The 26,001-nt window shown below is 42.9% G+C and overlaps 1 protein-coding gene across 1 annotated transcript; it reads right to left on the bottom strand.

Moving 5' to 3' along the window:
* Positions 1–670: 670 nt before the first annotated feature.
* PTGER4 (prostaglandin E receptor 4) lies at positions 671–24,720 on the bottom strand. Its single transcript, XM_075855000.1, has 2 exons — positions 23,658–24,720; positions 671–3,815 (listed from the first exon to the last, which is right to left on the bottom strand). The coding sequence occupies exons 1-2, from the start codon at positions 24,468–24,470 to the stop codon at positions 3,222–3,224; spliced, it is 1,407 nt and encodes a 468-aa protein (XP_075711115.1). The 5' UTR covers positions 24,471–24,720; the 3' UTR covers positions 671–3,221.
* Between the last annotated feature and the right edge of the window lie 1,281 nt (positions 24,721–26,001).

The raw sequence follows: 26,001 nt of genomic DNA, 5'->3' as shown, positions 1-26,001 counted from the left end.
AGGTCCCACTGCTGTTCACACTGGGCGAGCCGCTCAGCTCCCGATTGTTTTATGGTGCCCATTAATATCAATCGATGTCCATGTAATGCAGCTCTCAGCTCAGGCTAATACAGGAGTCCTTACTGGGGGGGGGGGGGGACCATTTTAAAACGCCACATCAGGGCATATGGAAATGGGTGGTCCGAAGAGGCTGAAGCTCAACACTTATTTATGCGCGGTGAGACCTTCCCCTCGTGTGGTTCAGGATTTGGGCCAAATTAAGTGTTTTTTTAATATATTTGACTCTCGCAACTTGCTTTCCCTTCCCATAAAATGAAATCTAACATTGCACCCAATTTTCATTGACTGTTCTGAAGGACAACCGTCGCCCTACTGCAACGTTTACACTTTTACATTGTTTGTGTCTCCTACCCAGGGGTGCTCGTAGCTTTTTTGATGCATTAAACAAAAACTGAAATGGCGCCACCTCTCTGAACTAGATATTGTAAGAGTACAGGGACGTGCGGTCAGGAGAGGTGGAGTTCTCACCACATGGACGGTGCACCCTCCTGCTACTACACCATTGCCATAACCAACATCTTCTTTCGAAAGCTAGTTTGGAGGCTCAAAACATTGTCTTCTAATCTTTTTGTCAGGAACATGGCTGAAAAATGAGTCATTGCACAGAAAGTGATGAGTTCAACAAAAGTAATTTTATTGTGACCTCCCTCCCCCCCATAAAATAAACTATTGGTCGATAAAACAGTTTGACGAATACAGATTCAGAATGCAATTACAATAAAGCAATTCACATGGCCACGGAAAGCAACAGAACATGCTCGGGTGATAACATTCCCTCAAAACCTCCTGGAAAGGATTCATCAAACACGCTTCAACCACAACTCAGTGAGCGCTTCATTCGTTTGGACAATCTATGTAGGGCCAGACCTGGCACGATTGGGTTTCTATTAACCCTAAATGCACAATATTCAATGGATATTTAAAACGGAGGCCTAAAAAAATGTAACAGGGAGAGGACGGCACATGGGCAGGGAATGCATTGTGCTACATTCTTTCAAATGGTGGAATACCCTCTGCAAAATTGGCGCGGGAAGCCGACTGGGGACAGGGGTGCCCTAGCTAATGGTGGAGTATGGGTCCTGGCTCTAGTGATGTAAACCTGTCCACAGCTTTTGCTGCAAAAACAAATCACCCACAAAAATGTGTATGAAGCATTTCCATTCTTTTTTCGGCACATTTCCCCCCTTGTCTTGCATGTCTGACTTCTCATTCTCATGCTTCATGTTGTGGGAGGGACCTAAAACAAGTCTGTGTAGCATGGAGAGGCAGTCTCTTATTGTGATTACTTCTGTACACGTAGTTACTCAACGTGTGGTCACTGAGTGATTTTGTTCGCAGCTTTCGTGGTTGAATGATGTTCATCTGCCGCCACTAAGTGTAGCGGATAAATACAGTTTAGGACATTCTCTGACTGTTGTACATATGAGACATTAATTGCATCAGGACAACTGCAGCCTGGACTTAATAGGTAAATGACACAATTATAAGCAATATATCGATCAATATCACATAGAGGCATTTTTTGTGTACACAGGTTTAATGGTTATCACACACGTCGTGCACAACATAAGATCGTTTTTCTCTGACGTAAATCATAAAACAATTGGAGCGGACTTTGGTAACCTTATGTCCTAATGTCGAAGTACTGGTATAGAGGGCTCATATACAGATTTGGCAGTTTATTGTAGTTTATTCGGGACTTAAGGGAAAACCTGATCACAGGGGTACCACTACTGGGAAGCGTCTGAAGTATCACAAATCGGTAGATATCCATTTCTTTCAATGGATTCTGATGATCCTGCAGAGCCGTGAGCTCAGTTGACATGACTTCCATCTGTTCTTTTCTGCAGATAATAGAGGACAGTCCTGATTAAAGGACCTCACCATCTAAACACAACGTAGAAGAAGGGTTTGTTTAAAGCCCGGCAACCACTGGGTATCTCTGTTGTCTGGATTTCATAATTTTTTTTAAATGAAATTCTAAGTAAATCGAGAAATGATTGGTGTCCCCTGACGGATTATTTGGTGGTTGAGTCTATGCAGCAAAGGCAAGTACCACTTGGGGAACTCTAAGTAAAAATAGAAGGCTTTGGAAGAGGGACCTCAGCTAGCTACTGCCTTGTAGGAGGAAACCAAATTGTGAAATTTCCCCCTTCCCTACATCCATATTATCACCTTTCCTTCGACTAATTTTGATGGACATGTGTCTTTTTGCAACCCAGGGGCGTAGCTATAGGGGGTGCAGAGGTAGTAGTTTTCCTCAGGCTCTGGAGTCTAAGGAGGCCTAGAGGCCCTTCTACCACATAAGAAGACACTAGTATAATAAATGGCACGTGATAGGTGGGGGTATGTTACAAATTTTACATTGGGGCATCTAACTATGTTGTAGTCCACCTAATAGTCAACAGAATGCTGCCAAGTTGGGTCAATTGATGTCAAGGCTTTGAAGGACTGGATTACATTCGAATGATCCTATGTCAATGCCCACTTGCTCGGGTAGACAGAAATATTTGTATTGTTTTACAGTGTTGACGTGCAAAAACTCCACAACTGGCCTCTGTTATCATTGCACATTACCAAAAAGTGTCACAATTTAGTGCAAAACCTTATTTTTTAGGACATATTTCTAGCAATATTCTTGAAAAAGGAGGATATTGCCTTACAATTCTTAAACTAGACATTTGGATCTAAAAACCTTCTCATGGAGAAGACAATAAATACATTAAAATCCCATATACATACATAGATTCATCCATAAAAATTCACATTTTTTAAAGCTTAGCTAGACACATAGACATTCATCATCTATGAGACAAATTTGATTTGTCGGTGAAAGTGTCAGGAGTCTTACAATTGATCGTCTATCTCCTGTAAAGCAGCCACCTTCTAAGTGAAGGTGGAACGGATCAGATTTCGAAAGTGCCAATGGAATATTCAATTCCAAACCCAAGAACCTAGAGCAATGTTTTTGTATTTGTGAAGACGACTGCATTCACACCATCTCTGATCTCCGGTTTTGTCAAGAATCATCAGATTTCTGATGGACATGGACCACATGAAAGAGAGAAGAAGAAGCTCCTACAAGACCGTGTCCTTGACGTAGCTGAAACATTCTCTTGGTTACCATGATCTGAATGTGTAATGCATACAACCTGAAGTTGCTATATACGTTTTTCTGATACATTCAATGCTTCATGAGGAAAAGTGACGTGAAGTGGGTTTCCCTTGGTTGAGGTACCATTCTGAGTGACATCTCTTGGCTGAGTCTCGTTTACTAGAAGTACTTGCTCAGAGTCTGGACCCTGAGAAGAAACTGACTGGTCAGAGCCACGTAACGTCCTATCGGGAGCTCCTGGAAGATTTATAGCCATAGTAGCCCCTGGTAAAACTGTGCTGCTTCTGAAGCTACCATCGCTTAGTTCAAGAGGGTAAAGTAAAGTCTGGGATGTGGAGCTAACTTCTCGGAGCTCTCTAGATACAAAGGAAGGAGAATGACTTGAAAGAACCGAGGAGGCTCTTCCTTCTGTACAATTGAAGCTTCCCGCAGAGTGTGGCCTCCTGCCACTGCCAATCCGGCAGAAGAGACACTTGATCTTTTCAATGACTTTGCTAAGTACTGTCTTCCTAAGAAGTATATAAATCCATGGATCTAAGATGGGATTCACAGATGCAATTCGGATGGCCTTCAGATCCAGGTTGCTCGACATGTCCTTCTCTACTGGTGGTTGATAGAGCTGGTTGACGAAAACCCGTACCTGCATGAGATAGAAGAATGATACAAAATTAGTTCTGGCTGAAGACAGAGTGAGGTAGAAAGTTCCAGCTCTGGGTTATTGAGATCAGATGGAAGGGGAACAGAATTTGAAGGAACATGTAAGACAATGCATGCTTTTATATTTGCTTATGGGGTATGAAACCACTTTATCTTCAGATCACCAACAATATACCGCTACAAAGCCTCTACGTACAACATGTCTACATCCTGACCATTTTATAAGGAAGCTTTTACAATATTGACTGGCATGACGCATGACCATCTGCCTGGCCGAGCTTATTTGCCATAGACAAAACATGTCATTTAGTCTTCCGAGCTGGAACAAAATCACCTTTTTAACAAAGTAGAAATGTCTGAAATCTAAATATAGTTGAATGGAATGGGCCGCAGGCGATTCTTCTAAGTACTAACAAATACCAGACAAAGATTTCTGTACCAATCAGACTGTAAATTCAATTTGTGGTCTAGAAGTCAAGTAGAACTATGTATATCTAAGAGCTCAGAAGAAGAGAACCTAATACTTCGGGAGGAGGCAAAGTTAAAGGGGCACCTGAATCCTGACATTTTGAAGAATGGAAACCTAAAGGGGGTTTTACACTGGCCGATTATCGTGCAGACGAGCGTTCACATAACGCTCATTGCCAATAATTGCCCTGTGTAAACAACCGCTCGTCCCCATCCATAGCTCCGTGTGACAAGAGCAAACGAGCGCCGATCAACGATATCTTGTTGATCGGTGCTCGCTGCACCGGACAATTATCGGCCGGTATAAAAGGGCCTTAAGAAAACTTCCTGACAACTATATAATATCCGAATACAAGCCTAGTACGTGGTTAGACCTCAATGTGTACAGTTCAAGCTCGTGACCATCGGATGAAGCTTCTTTCAGGTTTATAATCGCCTAGGCTCCGTTCACACAGTGTTATAGCCTTCCATTGGAGGTATTCGTGGGGAAGATTTCCGCGACTGTGTATGTCACTCTATAAAAATACAGTGGCATACATCACCCATAGGTTCCCAAAGTACTGCATCCCTCTGTATGGAATAGTGTAGTCTACTATGCTCGTATCCATAGGCCTCTATCCACCTGGCCAATACCAAAAGACTGTCGTATGTATGTGTTTCGGCGTATCCCCCAGGAGCTTTTGCGTCTCATATGCTGAACCTAGGACTCTAACGCTATGTTAACAGATCTTTAGAATGTGCTTGTCTATCGACATGCCAAGTGTAAGGCTGGGTTCACCCGACCTATTTTCAGACGTATTGGAGGCGTTTTACGCCTCGAATTACGTCTGAAAACACGCCTCAAATACGTCGGCAAACATCTGCCCATTACTTTCAATGGGCTTTACGATGTACTGTGCTAACGACCTGTCATTTTACGCGTCGCTGTCAAAAGACGGCTCGTAAAATTACAGCCTCGTCAAAAGAAGTGCAGGACACTTCTTGGGACGTTTTTGGAGCCGTTTTCTCATAGACTCCAATGAAAACAGCTCCAAAAATGGCCGTAAAAAACGCAGCAAAAATCGCCAGTTGCTCAAAAAACTTCTGAAAAACGTCTGAAAATCATGGGCTGTTTTCCCTTGAAAACAGCTCCGTATTTTCAGACGTTTTTTGTCACTACGTGTGAACATACCCTTAAGCTGGGTTCATACACCCTATTTACGGACGTAATTCGGGCGTTTTAGCCGCGAATTACGTCCGAAAATACGGCTCCAAAGCGTCGGCACACATCTGCCCATTCATTTGAATGGGTTTTACGATCTACTGTGCCGCCGGCGTCAAAGAAGTGCCTGTCAGTTCTTGGGACGTAATTGGAGCCGTTTTCCATTGACTCCATGGAAAAACAGCTCCAATTACGTCCGTAATGGACGCGGCGAAAACCGCCTGTACTTGCCATTACGTCTGAAATTCCGGAGCTGTTTTCTCCTGAAAACAGCTCCGTCATTTCAGCCATATCAGACGCTGCCGTGTGAACATACCCTAAGAGTAAAAAATGAGCTCACTAGAGTACCCTTAGGCTGGGTTCACACGACCTATTTTCAGACGTAAACGAGGCGTATTATGCCTCGTTTTACGTCTGAAAATAGGGCTACAATACGTCGGCAAACATCTGCCCATTCATTTGGATGGGTTTGCCGACGTACTGTGCAGACGACCTGTCATTTACGCGTCGTCGTTTGACAGCTGTCAAACGACGAGGCGTAAAATTACTGCCTCGTCAAAGAAGTGCAGGACACTTATATACATTATATGCAGGACACTTCTTTGGACGTAATTTGAGCCGTTTTTCATTGAATTCAATGAAGAACAGCTCTAAATTACGGCCGTCAATGACGCTTCGCAAAATGCGAGGACGAGCAATTACGTCTGAAATTACGGAGCTGTTTTCTCCTGAAAACAGCTCCGTAATTTCAGCCGTAACGGAGGCTGCCGTGTGAACATACCCTTAGGTTCCCTTCTGGTTAAACTTGATGAACCCAGGATAGGCTATTCCTGGGTTCATCCTCCACTGACCTCCTTCGAGAGATTAAACTTTCGTTCTGTTGCTTTGTTGACCACAGATATTTTATGCCAAATGAGATAAGGTGTGGACTTCAGAATAACTTCAGGATTAGTATCTACATTCCTGTCTCCACGTTCACTGCTTGTTAATTCCTTGAGAAGATGGCCATCAAAAATGAGATGCTTCTCTAATTGCTTTAACCAATAGATCCTGCACCAGAAGTGTTCCGGGAGAACTAAGACTTGTAAGAGACGATAACTGCTAAGTGGATGATGGTCATAGAATGGAAACATTTATTTTTAGAAGAGAGGTCTAACAATCAATATTGAGTATGTGCCTGAGCTGGTTCTCCGGACGTATCCAGAGATGTAGCTTCTCCATTTCTTGGTTTCTAGATTTATGGTGTATACATGATGATGTCATAATCCCAAAGTAACTTTCTGGACCAAAGATCTGCTCACAACCAGAAAACTGTTCTGAGGTTGTTGTGTAGACACAGAGTCCTGAGTTGAAGTCTAGAGCCAAAAAACAAGGCAACCCCAGACAAGAAAATCTACTGTATTATAAGGTTTTAATCTTTTTGTACACTGTGCCCATCTGTGCTGAGTACTATCAAAGGATCTGGAGATTTAAAGGGGTTGACTGCTTTGGCCAATCCATTTTGCTAGGCTATCCGTTGACAATAAACTGATTACACCCCCAGCGATCAGCTGTAATCTGCAGCGGAAACCAGCAGTAAGTGTTCAATAATCCTGCAGCGCCACCACAGGTGGAGTTTAGTATTACATAGTTCTTATTGAAATCGATAGGCAGTGTAATGTATGCATGTGCCGGGTCCTCCAGAGTAAATCTCCCCTCCAATAAGGGTATGTTCACACGGCCTATTTACGGACGTAATTCGGGCGTTTTTGCCCCAAATTACGTCCGAAAATAGCGCCTCAATAGCGCTGACAAACATCTGCCCATTGAAAGCAATGGGCAGACGTTTGTCTGTTCACACGAGGCGTAATTTACGCGCCGCTGTCAAATGACGGCGCGTAAATAGACGCCCGCGTCAAAGAAGTGACCTGTCACTTCTTTGGCCGTAATTGGAGCCGTTATTCATTGACTCCAATGAATAGCAGCGCCAATTACGTCCGTAATGGACGCGGCGTTCAAGCGCCTGCACATGCCGTTACGGCTGAAATTACGGGGATGTTTTCAGGCTGAAACATCCCCGTAATTTCAGCCGTTACGGACGCCCTCGTGTGAACATACCCTTATGGACACAGCCAAGCCAGCGACTTGAAAGGAGAGCCACATGCATGCGTGGCCAGCCAAAGTGGTGAAGGCCCCAGGGTACGTGCCCCATGTGCCCTCCCTAGAATCTGGCAACATTTTTGGAACTTCTATTAAATTCTAGTTTCTGAACAGTTTAATTGCTTCATTTCTGCAGCTCAAGCGGTGGCAGAAAGCTTGTATCTTGAGATTACCTATAAACCACACAGCTGTGACCATCCTATGAACCTGTCGAATGTATGGGCTGAGATTCCTCTGTCTTTGTGCACAAGATAAATAGCCCTCAGACCAAGACAAGGCATTGATCCGCAGAGCTGGACTGTTTTAGTGGCTTTTGGTATTGTTCCAACGCATCTAAACTATAAAAGGAAGCAATTTTGTCTTGATTAAAAAGCTCTTTTCACTTTGTGTCACCAGCTCGTAGGTTGACCTATGTGTTTCCATGGTTACAGACTACAAACCCTATGTAGTCTGATCCTGCAGTCATGTGTTACTGCACTCCCTCTGCCCCCTCTTTTTACTAACCTACCGACAGTTGTAGCAAAGGCACAGGGAAGGTAGAGTATTTTTTAGTCTGTAACCATGGAGACACAATGGGTTTGCATTGCAGCTGTATACACAAAACGGTAGTTTAAGACGGACGTATCCTTTAATCTCTCTTCCCCTAAAAGGTTTTGTAGTTTATGGATATGTAATACAGAGGGTTTTCTGCAACAGGTCAATCAAACATGTCCTAAGGGTCATATTGCTGGAGGGGTCGAGCAGGTAGGACCTCCACCAACTGATATAATAGGGAGTTGATTGAGCACGTATAGTTGAGTGTTGCAGAAACGTACGACGAGTTCCGGAAACCTTTAAGAGCACAGTACATATTGTATGATAGCGATTTTGTACTCATTCCTTGCTACGGCTAGAAATTCATTTTGACATTTCATACACCATCCGAAAGTGAAGCATCAGCAATGGATGTTATGTGTCATAGTGACCAACAGGTGGCAGCTTCTGCAAATCCTTGCTGATCCTCTTGGGTTTGCAGGGAAAATCTAAGAATGAATTGTATGCTGCAATGAAGCATTACAAGGAATGAATTGTCTCGGCCAGGCCGCACTGTTCTCCATATTGTGATTTGTGATCTATGCCTTTGACAAATAGAACAAAAATCACTTATGGTGCTCCACCCATTTCATTATTGTTTGTGTGCGGATTACAGATATCACCCCGCGGTCTCCATTACATGCAGTAGTTACGGAGGTAGAAAATGTATTATCTCATCATGAAATATTATCTCTTTTATGAGGCTTTCTGGCACAAAGCTGCAGTACTCAAAGAGAGAATGCAAGTTAAGCAGACATAGCAGAGCTGAATTTGTCATTTGGCACAACTTCTTTTTTCTAGCAGAAAGTGTTAATGTAATAGCTTCGCCTGAAGTCTAATCTTGATGAAAATCTCCAGCAGGGAGACATTGTCTCTCTTACCACCTTCCTTCCCCCATTCTACCCATCCCCCACATTACAACAAAAAGTACTAAAAAAAAGTAATGTATGATCACTAAAGGTAGCAATACACTTCGACCAAGAGCTATTCCTCCCATCTCCCCCATACACATGTACGCCTCGCTAATGCATGCCCGATCCTTCTGCCTCCCCAACATCTGGCATCGGGGAGAGTCGGGACAACCCCATAAACATTAGATAGTCAGCCGGTCCTGGCGAAACTGGTGGAATTGGTCAACAGTCATCTAATGCGTGTGGCCACCTTAAGGATGGATTCACACAAACGCTTATTTGCGTTCTCGGTTGGGTGTAGGCGTTTTTTCGGGTGTTTTTTTCATAGGCTTCTCTATAAAACGTCAAAAAAACATATACAAAATGAAAAAATAAAAAATGGCACCAAAAACTCTGTGTGAAGGAGGCCTAATGCCCCTTGTTCCAGTTCTAGGGACAGGCATCCCAAAGTGCTGGAGGAGTTTCCCTTTAGTTCATAGAATTATCATGATGTACAAATTATACAGCCCCAGGTTCATGGTGGTGTAAGTGACAAAGTCAGCTCTGCTACATCTTTAATTCTATTCAATGTTCAAAAATGAATTATGGTCCACCTCCTAAAATCCAACGTTACTCATGACACCTTCATCGTCTGCATCAAATAGTGTAACCCCCATCCTCTATATAAAGAAATACTCCCACTGATGATTCCTCTGACATTAAAGGGGTCCAGGATTAGAAAAACATAGCTGCTTTTTTCTGGGAACAGCGCCACATGTGTCCATGGGTTGTGTCTGGTATTGCAGCTCAGCTCCATTGAAGAAGCTGTTTTTCTAATGAGACATCAGGAGGAACCTTTTAAAGAGCCCAGGTAAAAAAGATTTGATGTGATATTCCCATCCACAGAATATGCCATAAATATCTGCCACATGGGTTTCCACCTCCGGGTTCCCCACTTTTCAGGAGATCAGGGGTCCCTTGACCAGACGAGGAGGTCGCTGCATCCAGGTGGGGTATAAACGGCTGCACATAAGCCGCTATACTGGATTTCAGAATAGAATTTGCATTGAGTCATGTATACCCCACGCGTCTCCGCTGTATACAATGTGTAGTGTGAAAGGCCAGCGCACCTCTTTAAAATTACAAGAAAAAAAAAAGTTCACAGTTCAAGAATTTTCAACCTGACATCAGGGGCTGTTTTATGACCTCGGCTGATCCCTGCAAGAGCGATGTTACATGAACATTTCCCGGTAAGAGCATGGCAGAACCAGGGCCTGGGGTCCCTCGAGACAATGAGCCATAATAAGAAGTGAGAGTATGAACATATAAGGGAAAATGCAATTAAAAAAATGAATTTCTTAAATGGAGATGTAGCAGAGCTGAGTTTGTCATCTAGCACAAATCATAGCGAGTTGAGTTCTCAATCGACTACAATAACTTGAGGCATCATGATGTACTAACACTGCAGCCTTAAAAGATTAAGTGACAAATTTAGCTCTGCTACATCTCTTAAACTGATGAGCAATGCAGACAAATAATTAAAGCTACACACCCTACGGCTCCATGTATTACCAAGTCACCAGACGCTGACCCTTCCATACACAGTATTTTCTACTAAAATCTATAAAAAAGGAGATAAAGACGTTACCGGGGCAGACACATCTAACACAGATTGAATTAAACTCGCGGATGCCAGGGGTTCATTTCCAGAAGCCGATGTAAATGCAGGAAGCACAGAATCCCAATCTGGTTTTCTTTCTGTCATTAAATACATTGAAGACCCCGCTGCATCCTGATACGTGTCTGGCAACAATTTTACCAGATGTAGCAGAGCTGAGTTTGTCATTTGGCACCGGTGATTATGATACCACATAGGACTGCGTTATCTTTGATTTCTCACAATGCACTAATCGTGCAGCCTCCAAAAAAATCAGATAACGCATTCAGCTCTACTATATCTTAATCTGGGTAACTCCGGAGGGCGGGTTAGAGCAGCAAGTCTGTACCTGACTAGCAATTATACAATGAGGTTGTTACAGTCATAGATGAGCCGCCTGTTTGTAAGATAGTACATTTTCTTTTATCTATTTGATCTCTGTTTGTGATGTGTTGCTATTGTTCCCTGTTATCAGCCATTTCTGGCTGGGGAGAGGCTGGCTGTAGTGTCACTACTTTATGTTGCATGTCTCCGGTTCTGAGAACATCTCTATATATATATATATATACAGAGTATATGTATATGTATATGTATATGTGACTGGTATAAGCCACTCTTTATCAGGTGAGGGGTCCGCATTGCCAGGGGCCGCTAGTTGCAGTCCTTTTGCGTGGAGCCTCTAGTTGTAGATTGTACCATCAGAGAGATTTGTCCCCTCCCCCATTACCTAATCTGCATATGACTAAGGCCCCTTGCACACGACAGTAAAAAATCTCCGTAATTGTGGACCGTAATACGGACCCGTTCGGTTCTATTGGGCGCGGACACCTTTCCGTATCGCAACGGATAGGTGTCCGTGCCGTAGAACCGTGCCGGGAATTATGGAGCATGTCCTAGTTTTCGTATTTTACGGGCCGTGCTCCTATACTTTGTATGGGAGCACGGCCCGAAAATGCGGCCCACGGCCGTCGGCGGCCAGCCATGCCCGTGATTACGGGCACGGCCGTGTGCATGAGGCCTAAATGTGTATTCGGTTTTAGTACCTGTAATCTACAGGTTGCAGCAGTAACATATAGTAATGAGCAGTGTGACCCCGGGGCACAAACATGGGAACTGCAATAAATCCTACTAATATTATCCCTGCCGTTCTGGGACTTGTCGCAACTTGTGACGCTTTGTTTACGAATAACATGAAGTCAGTGGCAGCGAAAACATCAGGATCTGCTGACAGAAGCCTAATGCAGAGGCGTAACTTACAGTTTCCGGGCCCCAATGCAAAATCTGTAACAGCCCCCACCCAACTATCACACATCATTTATAGTATTGACTCCAGAGAGCAAGCACGACCTCTGCACCCCCTATAGTTACACCCCTGGTCTAATCTATTCTACTGTACATAGAACTTCCTGTGACTACTTCAGGACAAGTAGTTACATGGAGGGAAATGGTAGTCACCCAGACAGGAAGTCAAGTGGTTGCTAGGAAACTGGAAAACAAACACACCCTATAAAATAAGCAACGGGGTCTGAGAAAAACATTGATCTTGCAAACATTTGTAATACTAATGAAACTAGGTGTAGGCAGTTACTGCAGTGGAGATATGTTTTAAAGGAACACTCACATCCAAAGGACCCCTCTGCCCCATCAGAAGACACCAGTATTATAAATGGCACATGGTAGGTGAGGGACCCTGTTACACATTTTGCATTGGGGCCCAAGAGCTTCAAGTAACGCTTCTGCTCTGGGAACCCAGAAAACTCTGGGTTATGATTAGTGCAGGGGCGGAGCATGTTCCGTGAAACCTGTGTCATGCTCCGCCCCCTCAAGCTCCCGCCCGTATTGTTCCTTTAAGTGCCTGGCATAGCAATGTTCCCAGCTACCAAATATCTAGGTTTCTCTTGGGGTGTCCAGGGCTGAAATCCTAATAGATAAAGTGTCCTCAGCCTCGACCAGTGACTATTTCTCCGGGCGGAAGGTTAAACAGATCACACATAACCGAAAACAAATTGACACAGCTGCCCGGCTGGCAGGCCGCAGTCCCGGGTGCACACAACAATATGTACACGTCCTATCATAAACACTATATCGCTGTTCAGATATTGCGTTGGTATTAATCACAAGATGGGGCTATCATTGGAGGCCACTCTTATCACCGGGCTGAGTTAATATTTGCCCGCGCGGGTGAAATCATTGATTGACCAACGCAAACAATGTCTGCAGGATGAATTGCACTGAACTTGTGACTTCTCATGGGGGAATTTCTGCTATGACTTAAAATAGCGAGGTAAATAGAAAAGTAAAAATCGGAGATGAGTCTATATGTTCACAGGCTGCATGTGGAAACGTACAAAAACATTCCGGGCACATGGGGTAACGATAAATAATGACCTGGCGGCCTACTGTTAGTCACCTAGGATGAGTTTTTGGAAAAGATGGTGAATCCTTTATGCCACGGTGATAGTCAGGGCTGCAGGGGTATGCAACTTGTTTGGTCACATAGGGCGTATGAGCTTCTCCTGCTGAAGGGGGCGCCACTGATGGCCTAATCTTGTGACAACCACTCTTCTTAAAGGGTTATTCCCATCTCAAACATTTAGGATATCCACAGGTTATGTCATAACCTCTGGGACCTGCACATTTCTGGTCAACGGGGGTTCCCCAGACAGAAAGGAAAGGTGGGTGTGCACTCTTGCTCTGCTGTTTCGGTAACATCCATAGAAGTGAATAGAGAGAGCTGGGCACATGTGCCTCACCGTCGGGTCGAGGGACTCCCATTCTCTACATGGTCGCAGGTGCCAAAGATGGTACCTGCACATCCTGTCACTAAATGTCTGAGATGGAAATAGAACTTTAAAATTAATTGTATAGTAGTATTATTTAGACATTGTATAGCGCTGTTATTAGATGACTGTATATATGGAGCTGTTATGTGGTCACTGTGTGGCGGTATTATTTAAACACTGTATGACGGTATTATTTGAGCACTGTATGGCGGTATTATTTTAGCACTGCATGGTTGTATAATTTTAGCACTGTATAGTGGTATTATTTGAGCACTGTATGGTGGTATTTGATCACTGTATGGTGGTATTATTTAAACATTGTATGATGGTGTTATTTGAGCACTGTATGATGGCATTATTTGAGCACGGTATGGCAACATTTTTTGAGCACTATATGGCAGTATTATTTGAGAACTGTATGTTGGCATAATTTGAGCACTGTATGTTGGTATTATTTGAGCACTGTATGGTGGTATTATTTCAGCACTGTATGGTGGTATTAATTGAGCACTGTATGGCAGTATTATTTCAGTGCTGTATGGTGGTATTATGTCAGCACTGTATGGTGGTATTGTTTGAGCGTTTTATGGTTGTATTATTTGAGCACTGTATTGCAGTATTTTTACAGCACTGTATGGCAGTATTAGTTGAGCACTGTATGTTGGCATTATATGAGCTCTGTATGGTGGTATTATTTGATCACTGTATGGTGGTATTATTTTAGCACTGTATGGCGGTATTATTTGATCACTGTATGGTGGTATTATTTGAGCACAGCAGGGCAGTATTATTTGAGCACTGTAGGGCGGTATTATTTGAGCACAGTAGGGCAGTATTATTTGAGCACAGTATAGTGGTATTATTTGAGCACAGTATAGTGGTATTATTTGAGCACTGTATGGTGGTATTATTTGATCACTGTATGGTGGTATTATTTGAGCACAGCAGGGCAGTATTATTTGAGCACTGTAGGGCGATATTATTTGAGCACAGTAGGGCATTATTATTTGAGCACTGTAGGGCGGTATTATTTGAGCACTGTATGGTGGTATTATTTGAGCACAGTATAGTGGTATTATTTGAGCACAGTATAGTGGTATTATTTGAGCACTGTATGGTGGTATTATTTGATCACTGTATGGTGGTATTATTTGAGCACAGCAGGGCAGTATTATTTGAGCACTGTAGGGCGATATTATTTGAGCACAGTAGGGCATTATTATTTGAGCACTGTAGGGCGGTATTATTTGATCACTGTATGGTGGTATTATTTGAGCACAGCAGGGCAGTATTATTTGAGCACTGTAGGGCGGTATTATTTGAGCACAGTAGGGCAGTATTATTTGAGCACAGTATAGTGGTATTATTTGAGCACAGTATAGTGGTATTATTTGAGCACTGTATGGTGGTATTATTTGATCACTGTATGGTGGTATTATTTGAGCACAGCAGGGCAGTATTATTTGAGCACTGTAGGGCGATATTATTTGAGCACAGTAGGGCATTATTATTTGAGCACTGTAGGGCGGTATTATTTGAGCACAGTAGGGCAGTATTATTTGAGCACAGTATAGTGGTATTATTTGAGCACAGTAGGGCAGTATTATTTGAGCACTGTATGTTGGTAGTATTAGTGCATTGTATGTCGGTATTATTTAAGCACTGTATGGGGTATTTACTTAGGCATTGTGTGGCACTGTTACTTAGGAACTGTACAGTATATTATTTTTGCAGAGTATGGTGGTGATAGCTGCATTGTATATGCAGTATTATTTGACCAACATATGGCTATATAGTGTTTATAATTGTTTAACACCGCACCACATGGGGGGCACCAAGAAGGTACTACAACAGGTACCATCCAACAAAAATAGTATGTAGTCGTGTGGCACCAAACTACACCCCTACTGCACCACAAATGTAATACTGCAATCGGCAGTTGTGTTTTTTCATCCTAGCATCAGTTTTATTACATTTATACCTGTTTATTATGTTGTATTTTTCCTCCATTAAGGCCAATAAGAGAATTCATCTCAAAACCAGACGAGAGCTGATACGTGCAGTGAGAAGAAGACAGAGCGTGTCCTAATGCAGCTTGTGAACATACCCTAAGGCTACGGACTGATCATAATCTGGACAGATGACCTGATACCTGGGTTACTGCCACCTATCAGTCATTTCTCACATTTCTGCCTTTACAGATGACCCTACAGATACCAATCAAACCTGCATGACCAGTCAGGATACCCCTGACCCCTGATGCCACAGCCGACCTGTTTGGTCAGAAATAAACTGGTAGCTAAAAATACAACGTATTGAAAAACTGAACGCTGAGTAACCATATGACTCCATTCATCATGGCTGCTGTATACACCTAACGAGCAGAACTATAACCTTCCCTGCATGTCTGGGGGAGGGGATCAATGTTTAGGGTGACCAATCAATTTCGTCAGTGATTTTTATCATTCACCTCAGAATATTATGATTATTTACATGAAGCAATTACCACTAATAAGAGGAAGTTCCTATATAATTTACAGCAACTTATTCTATTTCGGAATAATCAGGGACTATTAAATTACATTTTTTGGGGGATAGTTTTTCCTTAAAGGAACAGTACAGGTAAAACTGTTACACTGTGTAATTCCTAGTGGAGGGCCTGAGGGGTGGAGCATAACAAAATAATTTAAAGAACACTGAAAGAAGCTCTTTGTCATGCACTGCCCCCCTAGGCATAGTAACCTTTTTTAAGGGTACTCCGCATTGGACAATCTCTATTTGTTAGAATGGTCTCTTGACAATAAGCGATCACAAAGTGTTCCCCTCCCCGGCGATCGTCTGTGATTTATAGTGAAACCTGGCAGTAACTGTTCATTTTCCCTGCAGCGCCACCACAGGAGAAATGAAGTATTACACATTTCCCATTTATATCATTGTGTTGTCTGAGAGAGAGGTAGAGAGAGAGAGAGAGAGAGAGAGAGGCACACTCTTTATAACCGCTCTCTACTCTGACCAAGGGATGAGAATCTTGAACAACGGACCCCCCTCTATTATCTCCGAATTCACTAATAGGGTGTATGAACATGGGTTTCTAAAAATTCCTTTAAGGTTTAACCATACAATAGTATACAAAATCCTAGTCCTAGGTCTAACTCGACTGTTTTATACATATGTGAGTTTACATTATTATGTCCCCTTTCTGTATCTGTCAAATTTTGCCGTCACAATATAAGTAGCCCATTATGGACTACTTACCCTCAAGCATTTTTGGGATGCCTGATCTACTTGTATGGGCAGATATCGAACCCAACTCTCTGTGAGAACACCATATATCATCTTAATCATCATCCAAGGGGACAAAACAGGACTCGCTGGTCAATACTGAATGTTTTTGGGCAGGGATGGGGGTCATTCTTCTATTGATGAGAACCGACACTATCTCAGTATATTACTGCAATAGAAAACAACAAGGGATTAAAAGCTGTAAAGCAAATTATTCCCATTGCAGCAGTTGTATGATCGCACTGAGGTGCAGATCCTTCACAGCGCTCCCTTTTTTCATTTATTGTTGTCATGGTGCTTAAATATTTTTGTGGTTTATTTTCTTAACTGGTGAAGACTCAACGGCGAAAAATGCTGACGTGACTCAACCTACGGTTCCTGCCCAAACTCCCCGATGAAGATTTTTATTAATTTGTTGTAATTAGTTCCCGATGCCAATTTTATCATATTCTTGACCTTTTTGTTTTCGACCCCACCCCACTATAATATTGTCACTCGTGTACAACCTAAGGATGTTAAATTGGGAAAGGCCTGGCACGAGTCCTGGTAAATAGAAAGATTTTGGCATTGATTTTAATTCCATAATATAGGAGGTAACGTGTAAGAATGGAATACCCACAATCGAGACGTTCTTAACACATACGTGAATGGATGACAGCATTGTGCAGCTGGATGAAATTATACTCAGAATTATAAGGGAAATTGCTGTATTGGAAGAGATTTCAGCCCTCCGGCCACTTACAATCATGCCCATTATTATCTGCGCTACTAAATAGTTATAGAGGATTGAATAGCTACTGGAAAGTTATGTGTTCCATAGAAAATCTGTGCAACCTGCCAGAAAAAGAGATGAAAAAGCTGAAAAGCTGAGTTTTCTATTAATTTAAATGATGACTAAACCTTTGGAGCTAGCGTGAAACGATCTAAAAAGGTCCAATATGCTATGACCATTAATTTATTAATATATCTTTATCATGGTTGGAGCTTTGTTTTCCTGATACAGAGGTCCAAATCCGCTGCATAGTAAAATAATTTAATTCTGGCTATTGCCAGTCACCACTAGAGGGAGCTTCGGAGCTTACTGCATACTGTTATATACCGTATGCAGTAAGCTCCCTCTAGTGGTGACTGCAGGCAGCTTAGAATTTTATCAATTAGCTCTATGTCACAGGTTTTGGGGCAACTATTTCCTTACTAAACCTGTAAGAGTAGGATTATACACATTCATAGTCTGGGTTTCCTTTGGTTTATGCTTGCCAACTTTCCCAGAATTTCTTGAAAGCTCCCAGGAAAAAAAGAGCTGTCAAGTCTCCAGGGTGCCGCATCTTGACTAAATACTCACCTCTCCCAGTTCCCGCAGTCATCTTCACACCCAGGTACCTCCTTACGTCAGGGCCGGTAGCAGCGCCCAGGAGTGAGGAGACGGGAGTATATGCAGGGACTGGTCTGTGTTCTGTATTTATTTAGTGGGTCTGGAGGGTCTCTTTTTATTTGGGGAGTCTGATTGGGGGTCTGTATTAGTTTAGGAGGTCTGTATTAGTTTAGGGGTCCTGGGACTGTATTAGTTTAGGGGTCCTGGGTCTGTATTAGTTTAGGGGTCTGGGATCTGTATTAGTTTAGGGGGTCTGTATTAGTTTAGGGGTCTGTATTAGTTTAGGGGGTCTGGTGTGTGTATTTGTTTAGGAGGTCTGTATTAATTTAGGGGTCTGGTGTGGAGTCTGTATTAGTTTAGGGGTCTGGTCTAGGGACTATTTATTTAGGGAACTGGGATCTGTATTGATTTAGGGGTCTGGTCTGTGTTAGTTCAGGGGGTCTGGCCTGGAGTTTGTATGAGTTTAGGGGTCTGGTCTGGGTTCTGTATTAGTTTAGAGGTCTGGTCTGGGGACTGTATTAGTTTAGGGGGTCTAGTCTGGGGTCTTTATTAGTTTAGGAGGCCTGGTCTGGGATCTGTATTAGTTTAGGGGTCTGGGGGGGGGGGGGGGGGTCTGTATGTATTAAGGGATTCTGGGGTCCCTATTTGTTTAGGGGGTTTGGTCCGGTTCTGCATTTTTATTTTAGGGTGTGAGGAAGGGGGTCACATTCACTTGTGATTCAAGTGCTGTAGGTTGGGGGTGTTTCCTATATAAATGAGCTGGGCATGTGGTATACAATTTGCGCCCCACGTTAAGGGGTATTCCAGCTCTAGAATTGGATAGGTAAAAAATACTAGATCGCTGGTGGTCCAACCGCTGGGACCCCCAACGATCACAAGAACGGGTGAACCTGGTCCCTTGCTCCCCCCAGCCGCAAGACGGTGGCTAGAAGGAGTTTAAATGGAGCGGAGGCAGGGCATACGTGGTGCCACTCCATTTAAAGTCTATGGGGCTGAAGGAAACAGTTGAGCGCTGTGCGGTGGTCCCTTGTTCTGGTGATCCAGTGGATAGGCGAAAAATGCTGGAGACTGGACTACCCCTTTAGTGCAACTCTTCTCCCTGATGTATGTTTTAGTATGTTTTCATTAGTTTTGCTTCCTAATATCCCAGTTGGCGAAATCCCAGATTCCCGGCCCGTCTTGTCATCTGTATGAGGTGGAATGACGCTGGCGAACTGGCAGGACGAGAAAATGACTTCTGTCACCACATCCACAGAACAGGTTCTTACCCTTCACCAACAGGAGAAGCCAGTTTGACTTTTCTCCTAAACATCCCTCATCATCCGTGAATTTCAAAATTTTTTAGTAAGTAAAACATAAACGGTACCGGGTCAATCCAGAACCGGGCGGCATAACGGGGGGCACAAATATACTCATAGCAAGTAATACAATGGGGGAGCTCTATCAAAGCTGGTGCAAACTGAAAGTGAAGCAGTTGCCCTTAGCAACCAATCAGATTCCAGCTCTAATTTCTCAGAAGCCTGTCTAAAAATGAAAGAAACAATCTGATTGGTTGCTATGGGCAACTGCCCCAGTTTTGCTCAATCTCCCAATATGTAATATAAATCAGATATAGGGGTCACATGACCAACTAACATGGATGTGGGTGTAGTGTATGTGTGGCTGTATGGTGTACGTCAGGGTAAGACAACACATTAAATTGCCAGTAGCCCCGCCATAGAGTATAGTAGCAGGCACTCATTGCCGCTATTAGCTAGCGCCAGCGGAAACACGCAGCACGTCGACAATGTGGCCGCCAAAGCTGCATTTATGCGACATTGCAACCTACAATTAGCTGTGTAGCTCTAGCTCTGTACAGATGTAGCAGAGCTGTATCTGTCACACATACAAAATAGATTTTATCTTATAATATTGCAATTTCTTTCAGATGACAGCTCATTAGTCACTTGAATGGGACTGAGCTGCGATACCCCACACAGCCTATGGACAAGGCTGGCGCTATTTCGGGAAAAAAATTGCACTTTTTTTTTAACCCCTTTGACTGCATTAAACTACATATGGTCACATTGACCATAATTACAAGATATAAGTTACGATAAAATCTGATCTCCATAGCAGGTGTATACTCGGAAAATGACTGTAGTTATGAAAGTCACAATGACACTTGCCCGGCACACAGGGTGGCACATACAGAATTGACCGCATGGTCTAATAACTACCAGCGAGATCGTAGTGTCAGATCAAAGCAGGATTTAGTCTAAACCAACTCAGTTTTCTCTCTGAGCTGAGTGCTCCTGTGACGTTTGTAGGGATCTAGTGTGAATTTTAGTCTAGGTGAAAATTTATGGATGTTGTCCAGTTCTGCAAGGGTGTTTCAAGGGGTAAGAAGAAAAAATTGTAGGAATATTCTAGGACCTATATATATGTATATACATATATGTATACACTGAGACTTGAAGTCTATAAATGCTGGGAGTGAAGATTGCCCATTATCTCTCGGGAAAGTAAAATAAAGTTTGACTTGTCAGAGCATGATGGGATTTGTAGTTCTGCATATTTTACATGCTAAAACATGAGGTTCTGCAACATTTCTCTAATTCTGCAGCTTCAGGTCGTCTTCTCTACGGACAAGTTACAGATTTAGAGTTTTTACTGCAGAAACGGGTACGAAACTTCTACAGATTGACAAAAGTCACGACTAATGATACTCTATCCTTGTGATACACTTGACGATGGTTCGACATTCTATGTAAAGTCTCCTGGCAGCAGAGGAGTTAAATAATTTTTCACAACGATTCACGCTACCTTTGTGCCCGATAACAGGCGTATAATTGTGTTTTATGTACACTTTTTGGAACGGATCATCATATACAGTTGGCGTCTGTGTGACAGATCTGGGTTTTTTTTTTATTTAAAGGGGAAGTAAAGGGTTTTTTCCCATCTATTTTTCCCCTACAAATGTATACCCATATGTTTGTACATTGACTACCATTATATAAGCGTATAGTCTTTTGTGGTTTTGAAGAGCGTAGCAGCCTACACCACTACTCAGTAGTGGAAGACAAAAGTTATCCAGATGTAAATGTACCAAATGTATATACCGCCCCGTGGAAGCCTATCGATATTAGATAGTATATGTATACTGCTAACTGTATGGCTAAAAGTGGTGTGAACAGAGCCAGAGATCACCATCGCATGGCAGTATTTTGCATCATAAGCCTAAACCAGGAGTCGGTCCAATCCATGTAGAAGGTGCAGATCTTTCCATTATACTTTTTCTCTGAATAGGATCCACTCCTGGTTTTGGCTTACAAATACTGATGCAAAACAGCAAAATACTGACCAAAATATTGCCGTGTGAACGTGTCCTTAGAATGACATTTCTTGGGTCTGAGTCTCTGAGAGGCTGAGCTAGTACAAGGAGCTCATATCACTCAGAATAGTCAAGAGCAGCAGATGCATCAAGTGCAGAAAGGATGTGAAGGAACCAGAACAGAACGATACAATGGGAAGGAAGAAGAACAGAACGATACAATGTGAAGGAAGAACCGAAAAGTACATGTGAAGGAAGAAGAACAGAACGATACAATGTGAAGGAACAAGAACAAGATACGTGTGAAGTAAGAAGAACAGAAGATACAATGTGAAGGAAGAAGAACAGAAGATACATGTGAAGGAAGAAGAACAGAAGATACAATGTGAAGGAAGAAGAGCAGAAGATACATGTGAAGTAAGAAGAGCAGAAGATACATGTGAAGGAAGAACAGAAGATACATGTGAAGGAAGAAGAGTAGAAGATACATGTGAAGGAACAAGAACAAGATACGTGTGAAGTAAGAAGAACAGAAGATACAATGTGAAGGAAGAAGAACAGAAGATACATGTGAAGGAAGAAGAACAGAAGATACAATGTGAAGGAAGAAGAGCAGAAGATACATGTGAAGTAAGAATAACAGAAGATACATGTGAAGGAAGAAGAACAGAAGATACATGTGAAGTAAGAACAGAAGATACATGTGAAGTAAGAACAGAAAATACATGTGAAGTAAGAAGAACAGAAGATACATGTGAAGGAAGAAGAACAGAAGATACATGTGAAGTAAGAACAGAAGATACATGTGAAGTAAGAACAGAAGATACATGTGAAGTAAGAACAGAAGATACAATGTGAAGTAAGAAGAACAGAAGATACATGTGAAGTAAGAACAGAAGATACATGTGAAGTAAGAACAGAAGATGCATCAAGTGCCTCAATGTGAAGGAAGAAGAGTAGAAGATACATGTGAAGTAAGAATAACAGAAGATACATGTGAAGTAAGAATAACAGAAGATACATGTGAAGGAAGAAGAACAGAAGATACATGTGAAGGAAGAACAGAAGATACATGTGAAGTAAGAACAGAAGATACATGTGAAGTAAGAACAGAAGATACAATGTGAAGTAAGAAGAACAGAAGATACATGTGAAGTAAGAACAGAAGATACATGTGAAGTAAGAAGAGCAGAAGATACATGTGAAGTAAGAACAGAAGATACATGTGAAGTAAGAACAGAAGATACATGTGAAGTAAGAACAGAAGATACATGTGAAGGAAGAAGAACAGAAGATACATGTGAAGTAAGAAGAATAGAAGATACTATGCCAAGGAAGAACAGAAGATACATGTGAAGTAAGAAGAACAGAAGATACATGTGAAGGAAGAACAGAAGATACATGTGAAGTAAGAAGAGCAGAAGATACATGTGAAGGAAGAAGAACAGAAGATACATGTGAAGTAAGAAGAACAGAAGATACATGTGAAGTAAGAAGAGCAGAAGATACATGTGAAGGAAGAAGAGCAGAAGATACATGTGAAGTAAAACAGAAGATACATGTGAAGTAAGAAGAACAGAAGATACATGTGAAGTAAGAAGAACAGAAGATACATGTGAAGGAAGAAGAACAGAAGATACATGTGAAGTAAGAACAGAAGATACATGTGAAGTAAGAAGAACAGAAGATACATGTGAAGTAAGAAGAACAGAAGATACATGTGAAGGAAGAAGAGAAGATACATGTGAAGGAAGAAGAGTAGAAGATACATGTGAAGTAAGAAGAGCAGAAGATACATGTGAAGGAAGAACAGAAGATACATGTGAAGTAAGAAGAGCAGAAGATACATGTGAAGGAAGAAGAACAGAAGATACATGTGAAGGAAGAAGAGAAGATACATGTGAAGGAAGAGGAGTAGAAGATACATGTGAAGGAAGAAGAACAGAAGATACATGTGAAGGAAGAACAGAAGATACATGTGAAGGAAGAAGAACAGAAGATACATGTGAAGGAAGAAGAACAGAAGATACATGTGAAGGAAGAAGAACAGAAGATACATGTGAAGTAAGAAGAACAGAATTTACATGTGATCCAAGGCGCTGACAGGTCTTATTGTGGAGCACATGGTTTGCACGCCCGGGACTCACCACAAGAGGGATGGAGCAGATGAGAACCACCACGGAGGTGCCTATGAGAACGATCACCATCTGGATTTCAGCTCCGGCCATTCTCCTGAAGCTCCTCCGTCTCCTGAAGTCGGTGATCCTGGTATCTGTCCCTAAGGAGGTCCTGCGCACAAACTGTCTGTGCATGCGTATGAGGGCCACGCATACCAGCACGTTGCACAGCACAGTGACCATGATCAGGAAGGAGCTGAAGCCTGCATACATGTAGGAATAGGCGGCATGGGTGGACACATTGGTCCTCCAGTCTATGAAGCACCAGGTCTTGGGGTACTGTAATGTAGACTTCCCTAAACCCATGCTGGGCAGTGCGCAGAAGACCACATTGGACACATAGATGGCACAGAGGGTGAGTCCTGCCAGCTTCTTGTCCACATAATGGTTATAGAAATAGGCATGGTTGATGGCAAGGTACCTCTCAATGGACATGGCACAGATGATGCTGAGACCAGACAGTCCAAAGAAGAGCAGGATGAAGGAGCTGTACTCACACAGGGCATTGCCACCCGGCCACTTGTTCTGGATATAGGTGGCTATGGTCACTGGGCTCACCAAGCAGGTGCCAAGCAGATCAGTCAGTGCCAGTCCACACACCAGGGTATAGAAAGTGGTCTCCTTCTGCTCCTTGCGGGATTTACACAAGACAATAATGGCAATCAGGTTCCCCACCACCCCAAAAATGAACATGACAGCTGGGATGGTGGGGGGTCTGCTGCCCTGGCCTCCCAGGAAGGTGTCATTTGGAGTTGCTGTTGTAATATTCTCCTCTGTATACATGGTGCCACTCTGTATTGTAGCCAGTATGAGGTTAGATCCAGAAGAGGGGCATCTCCAAGGGTCTTCAGTTGGCACAGGTCTTATTCCAATAATGCAATGTGTAAAGGTAAGTACCAGTCAGTAGCAAGGGGCAAGGTGTCTTCTCAGCCTGGCAGTCCATGCATGGTGTGTGCAGTAGGCACAGACTGGCATGTCATTGTATCCTGCTGCTGGGTGTCAGGTTGGCATGCTCTCTCTTGCTAGAACACACACTTCTGAGCCTCTGCTCCAAGTTTCTCTGCTGAAGTTACTCAAGAGGGGTGAGGTCTCCAGCTCTCCTCCTCCTCCCCCTCCTTGTGTGATTGGTAGCATTGATGTCAGTGAACAGCAGACAGTACGCAGCTCCCCTGCCAGCCTCCTGTCACTGGGATCTGCTGCCCCCCCCCCTATATACACCATCTGGGGCTTATCTCCACGTGTAGCCTTCACTAATGACGGCTACAGACTCTCCCCCCTCCCCCCAATTATTACTTTGTCTTGTGCTGCTGTACCTTTAAGAGTTTGCATTGATCCTCACTTTATTTCATACCCCCCCCCCCCCCCATAAGATCTGAACCATCCAGTCAATATAAATCATTGGGTTGTGGTGTAATCTGTGTCTGGGAAAGCTGGGTATTGCCATCACAAGATGTCACACAGCTTTCCCAGTGGTAAAAATGTGATACTTCTTCCATTTCACTGCAAATGTGTTTGTCAGGATACTGGAAAAGCTGGGTGACAGCCTCTGCAGGAGCTGTAATGGTTGTCACCCAGCTTTTCTATAAGAGGACAATGTCTTGATGATTCTTTGATTTAGGGGAGAGGTGGGTAAGGAGCTGGTATTAGTATGGTGAGTTGTTTTATTGTATGTGTCCTGCATACTGTTTACGAGGGTGGGTGAGGGGCTGGGGGTAACTGCGCAGAGGGAAGTTGTGGATTCTCATGTGAACATGAACTTAGCAACACAAGAGATAAAAGTGATTGTCTAATGCGTCATTGTCTATAGATATATTTATTATTAATGATCCGATGACACTTAGATGCAGGTGTAGCAGAGCTGGATTTGTCATGAGGTCAATGCGCAGTGATGTGTTATCTGTAGCTTTCTATAAGGTGCACAAAATTACAGTTAACAAATACAACTCTGCTACATCTGTGTGTAAAACATACAAACTCCATGCAAAAGTGACAACCAATATGGCTGCACTTTCTGTAGGGCAAAAATGGCGCCGCAACGAAACTTTACTATTCTATGACAATTTATATTTTTGGGTGGATTTCTTTTGCCCCATCTGGACAATCCCTGTCCGTATTGACAGTATATGGGGGGGGGGGGGGGGGTCTCCTGCTCAAGAACCTCTTGATGAACCTGTCGAGAGCTCTGGCGGACTCGGGCTGTCCATGTATTACAGAAACCTGGCCCGGGGGCTCAGATGATAGGGGTTGTCTATGATGTGATAACCCCTTTAGGGTCTATTCACACGGTGCGGTCAAACTGCGCTTTTTTTGCTAC

The sequence above is a fragment of the Rhinoderma darwinii genome, chromosome 1, assembly GCF_050947455.1.
Source record: "Rhinoderma darwinii isolate aRhiDar2 chromosome 1, aRhiDar2.hap1, whole genome shotgun sequence".
NCBI classification, from domain to species: Eukaryota; Metazoa; Chordata; class Amphibia; order Anura; family Rhinodermatidae; genus Rhinoderma; species Rhinoderma darwinii.
This window is presented reverse-complemented; position numbering and strand designations above follow the sequence as displayed.